At 38.9% G+C, this 16,336-nt stretch overlaps 2 protein-coding genes across 4 annotated transcripts in view; one reads left to right on the forward strand and one right to left on the reverse strand.

Annotated features, from left to right (window-relative positions):
- The first annotated feature begins 1,007 nt into the window (after positions 1 to 1,007).
- Positions 1,008 to 13,007, forward strand: COX20 (cytochrome c oxidase assembly factor COX20). The gene is made up of 4 exons (XM_072647636.1): positions 1,008 to 1,177; positions 11,488 to 11,602; positions 11,711 to 11,774; positions 12,597 to 13,007. Exons 1-4 carry the CDS (start codon positions 1,136 to 1,138, stop codon positions 12,736 to 12,738), a joined length of 363 nt encoding a protein of 120 aa, XP_072503737.1. The 5' UTR covers positions 1,008 to 1,135; the 3' UTR covers positions 12,739 to 13,007.
- HNRNPU (heterogeneous nuclear ribonucleoprotein U) overlaps positions 3,088 to 16,336 on the reverse strand; it is a 30,897-nt gene continuing 17,648 nt past the window's right edge. The window contains exons 14-18 of one of the 3 annotated variants that reach the window (XR_011975445.1): positions 15,308 to 15,422; positions 13,394 to 13,465; positions 12,691 to 12,833; positions 5,868 to 5,995; positions 3,088 to 3,415 (exon numbers count right to left, since the gene is read on the reverse strand). The gene's annotated coding sequence lies outside the window, so the exon portion shown is untranslated. Of the gene's footprint in view, positions 3,416 to 5,867; positions 5,996 to 12,690; positions 12,834 to 13,393; positions 13,466 to 13,866; positions 13,923 to 15,307; positions 15,423 to 16,336 lie in introns of those variants that run through there. The other 2 variants (XR_011975446.1, XR_011975447.1) reach the window with 2 other exon arrangements.

A 16,336-nucleotide genomic window follows, 5' to 3' on the forward strand; every position in this document is an offset into this window, starting at 1 on the left:
GCTCGCTCGGCCCGGGGGCCCACAGGGGCCCAGGGGCCCAGAGGCTCAGGGGCCCGGGCCGGCCCGTCTTGGCGGCCGCCGTCTCAGGAGGCCCACGCCGGTGACCGAAGCGGGCTCTGCAGCCCTCTCCTTCCCCGCGTACAGCGCCCTTTATCGCTAGTCAAGGACGATGACATCACCAGAATTGGGGGCCGGGGCTTCAAGGCGTCCGCGGCCATCTTGCCGTGATGGCCTCCGTCCCTCCCTCCCTCCTCTCTGCCTTGGGCTGAGCACCCCGATCCCCGGCCCGGCAGACGCGGGCCCTGACGCATCTTGGCCCACAGGGCGGCAGGCCTCCATTTTGTCCCCCGAGTCCCCTTCACGGGGGCCGCTGCTTCGTTTCTTTTTTTGTGCCCGAGAAGCCGGTTGGAAGTGAGGGGGGTGTCTATGCGACTTTGGGGGGGAAGGGTTTTTCCGCCGTTTGGGAGTTAATCTGCGGCAGGGCAGGAGGTGTGAGGGGCAGTTGGCGTAACCCAAGAGGAGCGGTGACCCGCCCCCTTGCTGCAGCGGACCGAGAGGGCGCGGGTCGGGCCTCTGAGGACAATGCGCCATTATCTCGTCCCTCCCCCGCTCCAACCATCCCCGGCCCCTCGGCTGCTTTTCCCGCCCCGCGCGCGCTCCCTCTGGCCACCCCCACATTCGGCCGGCACGCGCATACGCGCGCACGACTGTTGGAGGGCGGGGGAGGGATCTGCGCGGCACCTCCTCCGGCCGACTCTCCCGGGACTCTGGTGGCGCGGTTGTTTCAGGACCCATTTCCCCTCCCCTTCCCTGCCGGCCGGTTCGCGTACCGCGGGGAGGCGGAGTTAGGAAGCGCCCTAGAAGGGGTGACCCATTTCAATGAACAAAGAAGGTGACTGTCGCCCAGGCGGCCGCGCCACTCTGAGGAGCACCGCAGTGTGATAGTGCAGCTTCTAAGATGGCGGACGTGGTGTTGGCAGGGGCGGAGGGAGGCGGGGGGGTGGGGGTGGGCGGGCGAGCCGGGGCGGACCCAGAGAGTGAGCTCGCGGGGGACGAGAGAGCGTCCGCTCTAGGCCGCACTTCCCGTTCGTCTCGGTGGTAGGGAGTGAAGGGCGTGCGGCACCGGCTCGTCATCATGGCAACTGACACGGAGGCCGGGGAACCCGGGAAGGGGAAGGTAACGTGAAGCGTGGACCTAGCGGAAGGGGGAGCCCAAGCGCCGGCCCTGGGCCTCCGGAGCCCACACGAGCTGTCGCTCCGATCGTCTCCTGGGCCCTGGCTGGGAGCCTCGCGGCCAGGGTTGGGGGAGGGGCGGCAGCGGTGCTGGGGAAAGTGAAACGCCCGGGGTCACGCGGGAGCTAGGTCTGAGTGTTAGCCATTCTTGGGGGCCAGGTTTCTCTCCATTTTCAGACATCCCTAACGGTGAAAATGGCCCGCAGGGCGCGCTGCCTCTCCACAGGCGGGGCGATGTCCCCACCGGAATGCGCGTCTGCTGCTGGAGCATGCGGTGCTCCCCCCACCCGTGCGGCCCGTTTGAAGTAAAGACGGGCTAGGACGCAGGTCGCAGTCCCAGCACGGGAGGGGCCTCCAGCCGCGTCCGCGCAGACCCGGAGCTCTCCAGTCCGTAGGTGGGCCCCCAGCGCGCCACACACACCTCCGGGAGCGCGGAAGCCCCGGCCGCCCGTGACTTGCGGCAGGCGGCACTTGCGAGTAGCTCGAGGGTGGAGGGAGGTCCGACCGGCCGGGACCGGACGGGGGAGGGCTTGGCAAATGCGGAAGAATCTGAATTTTTTATATGGTTTTGATTCACGGGCAGCCAGGGCCGTTGTCTGTTAAGGTTACATTTTATGGAAATCGTTCAAACCGTACTGTAGAGACTCTTGGTGCTGCTACATTAGAAAGATCATCACCACGGGGGTCATGCTGCTGTCGTCATCCAATGTTATCATCTGGGGATTTTTAAAAAATGGTTTGTTTTTGAATAGGTTGAGGGGTAGTCAAATATAGATATTAGAATATTGGTATTTCATCCTTAGTTCAAAGTACACCATCTCGAAAGATCATTTTGTACATTTTAATCTAAATACACTAAGCTTAAAAATGAAATCCCTAATATATAATTGGCACTTTTAATGTTTGACCAGGTTTTATTACATGATCGAAATTTTAAGTATGATTATTTAAAATGTATTCTTGGCCAAGCTTGTATATTTGAGAAGTTCAGTAACTTGATAACATGATGATTTTGAAATTGGAGATCCAATTTTGTAATGGATACTGTATGACCTTCGCTAAATCAACAATTAACCTGTTAACCTCAGCTGCAGACAGGAGTTAATTGAGGGTTTTTTGGGGGGAGAGGGGAGCGTTGGTTGTGACTATCTTAAAAGTTTGGTAAGTATGTTACTGATGGAAATAGGAGTGGTTTCCCAGTCTCATCAAGAGGTGATCTAATTAACTGTCATCTTTATGAGATAGTTACAGTAAATGAGGGTGATCTGCAAAGAATATTTAAAAACACTAGCCATAGACTAGACTTGGCTATGTGTACAATTCCAGGGATTTTTTTAATGACCAGTATTGATTAGCTAGACAAAAATATGTAGAACGGGAGGTATTTTCAAGTTAACTTTGATGACTTAAGATCTCTGCTCTAACTTCCATACTAACCAAATAAATTTCTGATCTTTTTCCTTAATAATATACAGGAAAGCTTTGGGCAAATAAACTGGTAACAATTATCCCACAAGATATCTCATTGTTAACTATTAAAGATTCTATTTTGTGGATCTATTGTGGTTACTGTGATTCAGTTCCTGGCTCTGTGACCAGTTTAAAATCAAGTTTCTGAAATGCAGAGCTGAAAAGCAGATGATAGTACAGAAGTCCGTGAGAAAGAATTACCCTTTTAACTTTACTTTTTTAACACACCTCCTTCTGCTAGGACATTATCTCAGATATACTTGAATATCTGTGATTTAATTTAAAAATCATTTCCCTTATACATCATTTCAGAGTACTAAGTTTTTCCCTATTTTCATGCTTCAGGGCTATGTTTCCTCCTCCCCACAATCAAAAAGACACATATTTGATAGTTCATCAACAAGTATTTATTAAACCTGCTATGTTCCACATACTGTCCTATACATTTGGATACAAAATTGTGAAAAGGTTCCTGCTCCCAAGAAATTTACATTCTCAAATTAAAAACATGTATGTACGCAATGTGGAGAAAGCATTGGGAATCAGGCGAGGGAAACCAGGAAAGACCTCCTGAGCCGATGGTGCAGGAGCCTCGAGTCTTGAAGGAAATCAGGGATTCCATCGGGCAGAAGTGAAGAGGGAGGAGTGGTAAGTGGGCTTTTCAGTAGATTGTGTTGGCGGGGCTTAGGAATATCACTAGACCATCTTTATTCTGGCAAAATAATAGTCAAATTTTAATTTACATGTAGGAATAAGATTTTTTATTGCCCTTCCTGTATATTACTAAGTGCAGTAAATTGCTGCCTAACATGATTTGGTCATGTTTAAGGATTATTTGGGGTCCCTTTTCACTTAATAAATTCTCATAAAATAGCTATTTTTTTCTTCATAAGGTTGTATGTTACTAAAGAGATCCAGAAAATGTTAAATATTAAATAAAAGTAATTCAAAGTAACCTGTTATTGGAACTTCTGGTTACTTTCTATTCATTTGTTTAAAATCTTTAAAAAATACCATATGTATGTATGATAATGCTACTGAATTAGATTATTAGCCTTGCTTTCAATTAAGCACAATCTACAGTCTGATTTAAGTGGACATAAAGATCAGATGACTTTTGAGCAATGACCTTAGTTCATGTCCTGCTAGAATAAGCAGGTTGGGATCCAAAAATAGCGACCAACTGTTTTCCGTCTACAATGAGGACAAAACCTGTAAATTTATATTTAGAATATAATCAGTCAATCAACATTTATTACTTCCTACTTTGTGCCAGGCATTGTGCTAAGTGCTGGGGATACAAAAACAGGACAGACAGCACCTCTACCCCACTCAGTCTAATGGGAAAAACAAAAAATGTACAAGAAGCCACATACGGGAAAAATAGGAAATAATTAAAAGGGAAGGCACTAAAATTAAGAGAGATTGGAAAAGATTTTCTGTAGAAGATTAAATTTTAATGAGGACCTGAAGGAAGCCAGTTAGGCAAGAGATGGGAGTATTCCAGGTTTGGGAGATAGCCAGACAGAGTTCCTGGAGCTTCAAGATAGGAGTGTCTTATTTGAATAACAACCAGAAAGCCACTAGATGAAGGAGTATGTGGCAGTAAGAAAGATGTTAAAAAGAACAGAGAGGGCAGTCAGTTAGGAGACAAGGATGGAGTGGGGTCACTTGTGTAGGTGAAAGGGTGGGCCTTAGTAAGGCTAGCATTTTGTACAGTGCTTAAAAGTTTGCTTTGCAAACTTTTACAAATACAACTATCTCATTGTACCCTCAAAACAACCCTGTTAAACCCAGGCTTTACAGATGAAACTCAGGTTGAGTTAGGTTAAAATGACTTACCCAGGTCATATAGCTAATAAATGTCTGAGGCAAGATATGATTTTAGGTTTTCCTGATTTACAGGCATCCCATCTGCCATGCTACCTGGCTGACCCTAGGGCAAGAGCTCTCAACCTTTGTTCTGTTTTTCAATACATAAAATACATAGGATTTTAAAGGAAACCATTTGCACTGAAATCTAGAGATGCCAGGCTAATACCAACTGGAATTTCTATCTGACTACACTGAAAAGTTTGGTGCACGTGAACAAATTAGGAAATTGTTAAGCTACCCCTTCAGGAATACGGTTTTGGTTTACTTAATCTAAGACGAAAGAATTCCCTTTTTAATTCATCATAAAGTTGTTCGCTGTTAAAACTTCCTTCAATGAAGGCTAGCAATTTTTAATTACCTGCTGGAAGGAGAAAGTAAAAAGAAGAAAGACTATACAACCTAGTCAGCGGACAACGTAAGAAAGACACCTTGGCCTGTGTTAGTTAGGATTGTCTGGTTCTCCCTTCACATCCTTCATCTATACACACCCAACTTGCCTAAAAGGGATTCTGCCAGGATATGATAGTAAAGGCAGTTATTCTGCTGCCTGGCACATAAGGTTGGGTTAGATATCTTAACACTAAGGCATATCAATTAAGTTTTACTGAGCCAAATCTCCTATTGCCATTCCTTTATACAGGCCCTGATCCTCAGGACTGAGGTCGGGGTTGTTCCTTACCTCTGGCTCTTAGAATCCTTACCTTCAGACAAGGCAATTAGTTCAAAAGATTCCTCTCCTGCTTCTGCACACTGGAATTTATTTTGCTGTGTATATGTTGTTCCTCTCCAGTATAAAAAGCTCCAGTATAAAAAGGAACTATTTTGTGTTTCTATATTGCACCTGCTTGTCACATAAGTACTTGATAGAAGCTTGATGAATAAATGCCTGCTATAGTTATGTCACATTCTATGCTAGGCACTGAAGGCTGCAGGAGACAGACAGACAGATGGAGATACATATCATATATGTGACAAATAGTTACTTCAGGAGTTTACAATATAGTTGAAGAGTAGAAACAATGCTATAGGGTTCAAAGTATTTTAGTTCTGTCACATCACTTAAATCTCTCTAGGTTTCAATTTCCTCACCTCTCAAATTAATTTTTGGACTAAATGACGTCAGAATCCTAAGGGAGAGATCAGTATAGATTGGAGCATACAGAGAAGGCCTGGAGAAGTAGCTTGAACTGAACCTTACAAGAACTGCTAGGATTTAGACAGAGAATCAAGAACATTCCAGCTGGAAACAATGAGCAAAGGCTTGGAGATAAGAATTATATCTCTTTTACCTGGATTGGAGGGTCTGGTCTATAGGGGCAGACCAAGGATATAAGGTTGCATAAGCAGGTTAGAACTACATCTTAGAGGGCTTCAAAATAGGCAGAGATGTGGATGTGATGAGTCACTAACCAGTCATCTGGATGGGAAAGAATGTATAGATTACATTAATTTTACTTTCAACATTATTTAAATACCAAGTGCTGCCACTATCAATCTAAATAATAATACAAACACCATCTCAAAAATTCTAGTCTTGATTTTCAAAGACTACCTGGTAGGTTCTGTTGGTTTTTGATTGTGATTGGAAATGAGAAGCAAACTAATTTACTTCATGATTAATTAATAGTAACCAGTAACAAATTTTTTTTTAGGCTACAAATTTTCCAATCAAGGTAGATCCACTTTTGGTGGTTTCCTCATGACTCATGGAAAGGACAGAAGTGATAAAAAATGTTTGAGGGGAGGAGGGTGTAGGGGCCACACGAAGAGTAACTAGGCTAGTGGTTGGCTAGATGAAGAGAAAGAATGAGCACTAAGAAAATCACTGCATCCTGGGAAGCTTAGAGCTATGTCAGGAATTTTCCAACTTTTTTCCAACAGATAATGACTAAGTTAAAAAAATCTAGTTTTTAGGAACCTAAATGTTAGTGCTAATGTTGGCAAGTCCCCTAATCTGTATCCTTCATTTCCCCAGAATATAGATTTATATTTTAATATATAATACATATCAGAAAACTGCCACTTCACAGTAACTCATGAGCTTCAACACTTCCAGCATGTACTACCACAAGCAAACTTCAGATCTTTGTTAAGGTAAAATTTATTTAACTTCTGTTATGTTTATTGTGTATTCCTCCTGTAGGAGGAGCTGAATGGCTGATGACCGCTCTTTCCCCTCAGACAGTCTACCCAATTTTTCTTGGGTAAAACTTTGCCAGCTACTATTTATTGTAGCATTTATGTATTTCTCAGCTATTTAACATGTATAAAATTGTGCTACCATTTATTAGGTTCCATCTTCTTATGTGTCACTGACAATTTGGGGTGTTGTGGCCTTAAGCCCATTTCCCCTCATAGTTTTTAATTGCACAATCTACTTTTTGAGAATACAAGTATCAAATTATAGCAGAACTGACTCAAGTACAAATAAGAGTTTTTATATGTACATACGCACACAAACTGAATAATGGAAGGCACTAATATTAAGGGGAATCAGGAAAGGCTTCTCATAGAAGAGAGAATTTTATCCAGGGCTTGAAACTTTGAAGCCAGGAGCTAAGACAAAGAGGGAAAGCATCCCAAGCATGAGAAACAGTGAGTGAAAATGTTTGGAGATGGAGTGTCTTGTTTGAGGAACAGCAAGGTTAAATACTTGATTTTAAAGTCAGGAAGCCACTGAAGTTTATTGCCTGGGGTAACACTGTTAGATCTGTGCTTTAGGAAGATTAGTTTGATGGACTAGAGTGAGAGATTTGTGGCAGGGAGACCAACCAGCAGTTTGGAAAGATGATGGGGACCTGCATCAGCATGGTGGCAGTGAAGGAGAAGAGCAGATGTTATAAAGGTAAAACTGACGGTACTTGACAACAGGTTGGATATAGGAAGTAAGAGAGAGTAAGGTATCAAAGACAAGACCTAGTTTGAAAGCCTGGATGGCTGGGAGGATGGTGGTGCTGCTCTATGTCCAACTTGATGTCCTGTAGACATCTTAAAACGTGTCCAAAACTGAACTCATCTTTCCCCCAAAACCCTCCCCCTTTCCCTGTTATTAAGGGCCATCATCCTCCCAGAAATCCAGAATGCATTTCCAATTGTCTGTCAGATGAGTTAAGTTTTGGATCATTCAGAGATTCTTCTGGAGAAGATGGGATGGGATGGGATGCATCAAGAGAAATTTGCCAAGGAAGCTCTTCATTTGAGACAGGTTGAATAAGATAGTGGCAGAAGGCACCTGGGCAATGTGAGAAGAGGGCTCTCAGCAAATGGCTTCAACTTTTTCGGTAAAATGTAAAATTTCAGTAAAATCTGCTTTTATGATATCTTCCCATCTTACAAATGAGGAAACTAAAGCAGAGAGATTGTAGCTTATTGAGGAAAAACTCCAGTTCTGGTCTTACTGATCCCAAGTCCAGCTTGCTGCTACCTTATTAATAGGTTAGGAATTTTTTTTCTTGATATGAAGTCATAACTTGCTTTTTTACGTCTCCCATACCCTGCTTCTGATTCTGCCTTCTGGGCCCAAACAGGTACTTTGACTTGATTCTTCAACATGACAGCCTTTTTAATTTTTAAGTAATTATGATGTCAATTGATCACTCAGTAAGCAAACATTTATTGAGTACCTACAAGATTTTCTTTCCCATTTTCAAGGTAAACATCCCTGGTTCCTTAAGGAACGGCATAATCTCAAGGTTTTTCACAGTATTTGTTGCTGGATGATCTCCAGTTTATCAATGTCCTCCTTAAACTGAACTGACTTCAGATGTGGTCTAACCAGGGCAGAGTATAGAGGGTACTAAAAGTGGCAACAAGAGCCAATGTTAAACTATTTACTCATTCTTTCAGCCTTTTTAGTCATCTCATGCAAAATAACATTCCAACAGTTGATTATGGAAGTGAAGCTTTTGAAGCTGCTGGCTAATTTAGGAAAAAACATTCTTATTTTCCCCTTCTTTTACCCCCATCCAAGCAAAACTAAAATTGACTACCCCTTTTTTTCATCCAGTTTTTTTTCTGCCCAATAGTATCTAAAATAGTATATAGTTATCTTCCATGTCAGGATAGTTAAAAATAAATCTTGGTTGGGTAGTTCTTCACTAACAAACTCAGTACTTTATATTGACATATATAGCTATTTTGCCATGTGGCTGCTAAGTTCTTATGCACAGGAAGAGAAATTAAGTATACTTAACAAACCAAAACAAAGCTCTTAGGTCTTATTTTAGGGCAACTCTCCTTGATAGCATCCTTTAAAAGAGTTTTTACCTTGCTATAATACAAAGAGGTAATATAGTATATAGCTGGGGGGTGGGGAGGACACAAGATTAGGAATGCCATGACAGATAAAACTGCTTCACTCTCTCTAACCTGTTCTGGATTAGTTAGTTCATGCCAAAGTGCCTTCCCTGAAATACTATGAACCTAAAGGAGCACCCACTATATAGCTTGAGCCCTGTGTCTATAAAGGTCTATAGAGCAGAAGCAAGGGTGACACACTGCAAGGAGTTTTAAATAAAATACATAAAAGCATTTGATAAAATAGATATACTTCTTTAAAAACTCTCACTTAATCTAGACTTTGTGAACATTCATTTTTCACTTTAACTGTCTCCTTTGTTTTACAGTTTTTCCTGGATATTACTGTGGTTCTGCCACTCACTACCTGTCTGAACAAACAATTGATTCTATCATCTTTGAGCTTCTATTTCCTCATCTGTAAAATGGCAAGAATTCTACTTGTGCTATCTCGTTTTCACATAGCACTTCACCTGCATGATCTCATTTGGTTCTCACAACAGAAACAAGTATAATTCTACAGATGAGGAGATTTTAAATCAGTATTCCATTCCACAGTCAAGGACTCGGTAAAATTCCTTAAAAGACTCTTGTAGCAGAAACAACAGTAACTTTAGTTATCAGGTTAGCAGTTGCTGTGTGATCTTAGACAAGTCCTACCTACAACTTGTCAGGCCTTTTGTCTGATCTATAAAGTAACAAAAGGAGCTAGATTATTTCTGTGAAATTTTGTGAATCTTCCTGGTGGGTCTGGTTCTTTTAAGTTTCTTCCTAGGGTTATCTCATACTTAGGATAATCAAACATCCCTCTTTATATAGTCATGGTCTTCGACAACTCACCTGAGACTTTCGGGAAGAGCACCTAGTTCTGTTTACCAAAGCCAGTCACCCTAGTTTACATTTATTTTGAGAAAAAAAATGCTTTTCAGTAAGAAAAATTTCTCAGTGTACTGTGCTACCTTTTTTAAAAGGTTGATAAAGAAAAGATGCTTAAAGGCAAGAATAGAATCAAACTGAACTATTACAAAAAGCTGTCCTTTAAATTTATTTAAATGCTGTCCACACAGGGTCTGAATGGGTTTCCCAACCTATTCTGGGCCATGATAGAAAAGTTAGTCTCTGTTGCCAGTTTGGCAATTAATCATATATTGATTTGTGACATCTCTTGTATAGTATTTTTCATATGCTAATTTATTAATTTATACTATTTATTCTATGTATTCTGTCACCAAAAGTTTAAGTTCACTGAGCACATATTTCTTATACTGACTATCCCAAAACTCATATTGCAATTTTAAGCTGTCAGAGCCTGTGTTTGTTTTTATTCTCCTATGTGGCCAACTATCTCTTTTATATAGTAGATACAAGTCACTTTCTCAGTTCTAAGAATCTAAGGTATGGAAGGGTTGCCATTTGCATTGGTAAAGGAAACTACACGAGAAAAGTGTAAGGGTCCTTTACTACTACTCTGCTTACTATAACCTATTATATGGGCATATGTTGTGTGTCAGGTTAAGTGATACTGTGAAGAAAACTTCAGAAAAAACATTTATAGATTATTTTAATAAGCTGAAAGGGACCTTAGAGATCATTTAATCAAAACCTTTCCATTTTATAGATGTTTTTATAAAATTGAGGCCTAAGATAGCTCAGTGACTTAGCAAAGTGAACACAGTTTGCTTACTATTGGCAGAGTAGGATTTACAATCCACATCTCCTAACTCATTACACCAGTGAACCTTCTACTTAATATACCCTTTTCCTCTTACAGATAAAAAGTATTATTTTCTTCCAAACAAAAGTCAGCCTACTAAAACCTCACTTGCTTTATGACCATCTATTTTTCTGAAGTTCCAAAAACAGCTGCTGCTTGCATTTGTAACTGGAAATTCCTCTACTAAGAACTTGGTTAAGTAATTAACCTTAGTATGCAGCAAAAGGAATAAAAGGCACAAAAGATGGGCTATATTTAAGGTAACCATACCTGAGGTTTACTTTGTTACAAGTGACATAGAAATAAAACTGGAGAAATAGAAATAAAAACTGGAGAGAATGTTGTCATTATAGAATTAAAAGCAGATGTTATTTTGCTACAAATAAAGTATAAGACTGAATTTTGTAATCTTATTAGCAGTTTTGGTTCAAAATAGATTTCTATTATACACGATCTGGTAAATGGGGGAGCTGTACGTATGTGCGCATACATGTGCATTTTGTCCTAAACTTAAACTACTTGCTAAATTCAACACTAGCTTTACTTATAAGTATTTAAAAATCCCCTACCTAGCAGCTGTTTGGTAAATCACTAACAAATTCATCTGAACTAGGCTTTCTGATCAAATTTTCATGATTTCAACATTCAATAAACACACATATAGTGTCTTGGTTTATTGCTCCAGTGATTAGAGACAATGGAATGTTGTTGGAAAAGCAAGTTAAACATATAATAGCAGTTGAATTTTTAAAAGAGACATTTTTGGGGGTTGGAAATATTTAAATTCAAAATGTGAAGTTAAGATGTAGTTGTGAATGCCATCTCTACCATATATAAAGCTGAAAAAGAAAATATTTCCTTTTTTTCAAACAAAACTTTTTCTTTTCCTTTAATCCTAGCCCTTTAAGCTCCTAGGGATTTTAGATGTCCAAAATGTACCCTGTGCACGAGACTCTCTCCTGTATGGCTCGTTAGGATCTGTTGTAGCTGGCTTTGGACATTTTTTACTTACTAGTGAGTAACTGCACTTAATAAATTTTGTGTACTCATATGAAAATGTTTTTCTAGTTGCAGTAGTTTCAGGAATTAAAAACTAACATCTGGGTAATGTTTATTTAATAGGTAGAATTAGAAGATCTTGTGACATTGCAGTAGGAGTATTTATTTTGGGAACTTTAGGATGCTGGTATGTATGCTTATTTTCTTAACAAACTTTTACGCATGAGACATTCAACATTTCTTAAATGAAATCTAAGCTACTCTCTATGTTATCCATCTGTAATAAAGAATGCAAAGGTTTTAAAATCTGTCCTTGTTATCTATTTTCTAAAGGTTTTTCCTCATAGGAAAAAATGCAAACTAACTTATTTTGATTATTTACAAACTTTAATAGACAAACTGAGTTTTTAATAAACTGACATGGAATTTTAAATACAAGTTTAACAAACTAGAATTCTTGATATAGAGAATATCATCAGTACCTGGCACGTATTGGCAAAGTCTAGTATGTCTAACATAAGATCCCAGCTGTACCCAACTTAAACACCTGTCACAAGAACGGTTTTAGGAGAGTATGAGCTGTGGAGATCCCCAAACAGAGAAACAACAGGGCGGGAGAATGGTGGTAGCATGATCCCCGAAAGGTTTCAGGAGAAGTAATCAAGCCTATTTTCTCCTTGAAAATTGTTATACTCACATGTATGGCCAAGAGGGAGAGAATTTCGAACAACATATTTTAAAAACACATATTAAAAACTGCTTTTAAATGTAACTGGGGAAAGGTAAAATAAATGAATTTTTAAGAAAACTGTCATACAAAGTATTTACTTAATTTTTTTAAAATTCTTTTTAAATTCATAATGAGTCTGAAAATTTGCTATCAGTTAAACTACTGGTAAATCAGTATTTCAATTTGTGGTAGTAGTGAACTCCAAACATATACATTAGAAAAGAAATGGTAACTGTGTTATATATTTCAATAAGAACTTTTGATTAATCTTTCTTAAAGGTTTCCTTGTAGATATAATTTTGCAAAGCAAAGAATCCAGCAAAGAGTTATCCAAGAAGGTATAAAAAACAAGATTTTGTTTGAAAGCACCCACCTTGATCCTGAAAGAAAACAAATCATCACCAAAAGCAGCAGTTCTTAATCTAAGTCAGAACGCTAAGAAACAACTTAAAGCCTTCCTTGAAATCACGGACTATGAGCAAAGTTGATCAGCTGTAGAAACATTCAACAGGGACACTTGAAAAAAATGGAAATTTTATTTTAAAAATATCTGCAGTGTATAAAACTAGTTAACATTTAATTGTATTGTAAATGTCAAACCTTTCTGATAGGGCAACACATTCTAGAATTTTATTAGTATTATGATGGTGAAATAAATGAAAAAAATTAAAGTCCTTGGCATACTTAAAATTATTATTCTAAGTTAATTACTTTCTAGGTTTCTGAATATAGCTTCTAATCATTCTTATACTACAACAGCAAAAGTTTCATCCACTTTTATCTTTTGGAATACCATAGCAAGTTAATCAGAGTGCATGGAGGCATCAAAATGTTACTTCTCATTTGGATTATTTTGAAAGTATTAGAAAATCATTCATTTTTACACTGGTAAAAATCTAATCTCCCTAGTTCAAAGTAAGATTTACAGTTTTCATTTTAAGTATGGTAATATATATTATCGACTATAAGGTTATGAGTTAGATGTCCTCTGTCCCACCTAATACTTTGAGAAAACTTGGACTGCAAAGCTGTTAGAACTCTTAGAACTTGGGGGAGGGAGGGTTAAAGTTACTTACCCTTATATTTTCACTCAGTCCTCATTTCTTTCTCTCATTCAGCGTAATGGTCCATTTCTCTCTAAGCATTCACTAAATGAAGACAAAGATTCACTTTAAATATAAATGTGTAAGAACATTTCAAGAAAAAGTCACTTTTTATCTGTTATTCTCTATTAACCTTTGTCCTTCACCCAAAATGGTTTGAAAAAAATGAAGATGGTCATGGTTATCAAAATGATTTCTCATTTTAATCAGCTACAGTAGTTTTTACAAAGACCTAACCTTTACCTAAATTCCTCATATCAGACTATTTTCTAGGGCATTGGGATATTGTCTACCTCACATGTATATATGTACACATGAATTGATATATATTATGTAAACATTCATTAGGACAAATCTATTTACATGTACTGGATATGATATGGAGCATTGCTATACCTATTTTTCTCTAAAAATTGTAAGCAAAGCTTCTGAGAAAAATCCTTTACCTCTTTCTGGATGGATCTTCATAGCCTTGGAGACTAGGAGAAACTTCAGGTATTATCTAAGTCCAATCCAATGCAGAGGTATATGGAGATCATGATTTGCCCAAAAGTAAGAGGAAACAGGACAGCACTGGGATCAGGACCTGGGCTAGGTACCCCAAGTCCCACCCAGTGCTCTAATCTTTTCATCCCACTTTCTTGGAGCTAGTCTGTTTCATTCTTAATGAAGCAAAAAACCCCTTTTCCCTTTACAATGATTTTTGAGTTAGATCAAGTATGTAGAAAAATGAAAGTGGTCAACAGAATAGGAATATATATGGTGTTTCCTTGCAAGGATAAGGTGTCAACTGGTAACAGTAAAAATCAGCGTTAAAAGAGAACTAGTCGTTTACCAATTCTGTTCCCCTTGGGTTGTACAGCAAGTTTCCAAAACTGTTTTGGCAGCCAAAATTAAGGTAGGAAGGGAGAGAAATATGGTATACACTCATCTAAAAAGAAAAATACTTATCAAGATTAAAAAATGTTGTACAAACATAAAGTTGGTGTTTTATTCTTTGTTCCCAACATCAAGGAGAAAGGAGAAAATGGGATTTGCTTCAAGCACATGAAGGAAGATTACCCACTTTTCTCTCCAAGTTATCTAGCTTCTGGCAATATGGTAGAATATTGTCAGAAATGCTTGAACAAAGGGCTTAACTATGGTGTTTTGCTTTTTGTCCCTAACCAAATGGTTCTCTCTTTTATAGCTTTGAAGTATTCTGAAAGGCAGATACTGATGTTTCTACTGGGCAACCAAAGCACTTGAAGGTTAGGGAAAGAAAGGGACATTAAACAAGTGGCCTAAGGAGTACATTCGTAAGAACATTTGGTTGACTGGCCTACTTTTTATTCAAATCATCAGAACCAGAAACATCCAGATACTTAAAACTACAAATTGTTTTAATGGTGTAGAGTAGAAAGAAAACTGGACTGGGAATCAGGATCACTTGGGTTTTACTTTTGATTCTGATGATTTCTAACTGTATAAGAAGGGATCATTGTTTTGTTTCCTCCAATATGTAAACTGAAAGTGCTGGACTAGATGATCTCTAATCAAGTTGGAAGCGTAAGGAAATAAGCCATCTGCTGTGATTGAGATGGAGAATTCACCTTCAAGTGAGAAATTTTGCATAAATTGGACATCTGGATAGACAAAAAAGACAAAATAAAAATAAGGTTGCACATTTTACTTGTGGAATTTTTTTAAAATCCATTTTGAAAATAATGTATTACCTACTATATTGAGAGGTACTTTTGATTAATTTTGGACACTTAGAACATCTCAGAATGAAATTAGCTATATAAGTGTTCTATTTTGGAGACACCTGCTAGAGTAGCTATGATTTCTTGGATTTTAAGCTACTATTTCCATTATTTTTAATGGTCTTAATAAAAAGACACCTACCTTATAGAACTAAAAGGCCACCTGGGGCCATCAGCAGCACAATTTCCTCCACATTCCATTAATTCAGAATTTTCAGTCTAGGTGAAATGGCAGTAGGTAGGTACCAGCTAAACAGCTGATGAAATAGAACGGCGGCAATTAGAGTGTGTTCAGTGCTTCCTGGTGCTTGTTTCCTTTACCATCCCACCACTTTCTGTATTATTTGCTTTTAGAACCTAAGGAATGGGACCAGATGGCCTAGAGGATTTGAAACTTAACCAAGAATCTTTTTAGACTATTGGTTCAACACAGGCAGAGGTTGTGATCATATTTGTGACTTAGGCTAAGGATGGTCCTGTGAATCTCAAAAGCTGTCCCCTTTCATGTATTTCAAATAAGGATTTTGAGTATTAAAATCATAGTTTTTAATTTCTCAGCAAGACTAGGTTCATCGCTTTAGCTATTTTCTTAAATTATTAACATGAGATTTTTTTTGAGGTCATTCAGGTGTTGTGGTATTGCTATACATTAGGGAGTACCAAATATGTAAATTCCTTTCTCTTGGTTTACTGCATTGTTTTTTTACATCTTTTCTCACAGGAACATGCTTCTAAAATTTATTCATTTCAGTGACACCTCAGAATATTGTGTTACATAGGGAATTATTCTTCCTCATTTTAGTAGGAAAATATTGTAAGAAACTAGAATTTGATCCATGACCCTTTTCCACATAAATACACAACACGGCACTAAAATTCTAAAATTTCCTTTAAAATCACTTCAAATGTAAAGTAGCATGTCACATGTGAAAAAGCCTTCAACTAAACTTTCAAATTTCTTTTACCAAATAATCGGAAAACTTGTTGCAGGAAAAAAAATTTAGACTAAAATTAATATTGCTAAATTCCATCTTTGCCCTAAATATAATTTAAGCTTTTAAAAGAGCATGAAAGTCACTATAAAGAGTATCCTGGCATATTGATTCTAAACCATAGTGTTATCTGCTAATATGGTTTTCCACAATGGACAGCTGCTCAATAGAATGGGCAA

This window comes from Notamacropus eugenii, chromosome 2, assembly GCF_028372415.1.
Source record: "Notamacropus eugenii isolate mMacEug1 chromosome 2, mMacEug1.pri_v2, whole genome shotgun sequence".
Lineage (NCBI taxonomy): Eukaryota > Metazoa > Chordata > Mammalia > Diprotodontia > Macropodidae > Notamacropus > Notamacropus eugenii.

Coding starts and splice junctions, on each gene's coding strand:
- COX20 (XM_072647636.1), top strand. CDS start 1,136: ATGGCAACTGACACGGAGGCCGGGGAACCCGGGAAGGGGAAG. Junction 11,603..11,710: donor TGGACATTTTTTACTTACTA/GTGAGTAACTGC, acceptor TTTATTTAATAG/GTAGAATTAGAAGATCTTGT. Junction 11,775..12,596: donor TTGGGAACTTTAGGATGCTG/GTATGTATGCTT, acceptor TCTTTCTTAAAG/GTTTCCTTGTAGATATAATT.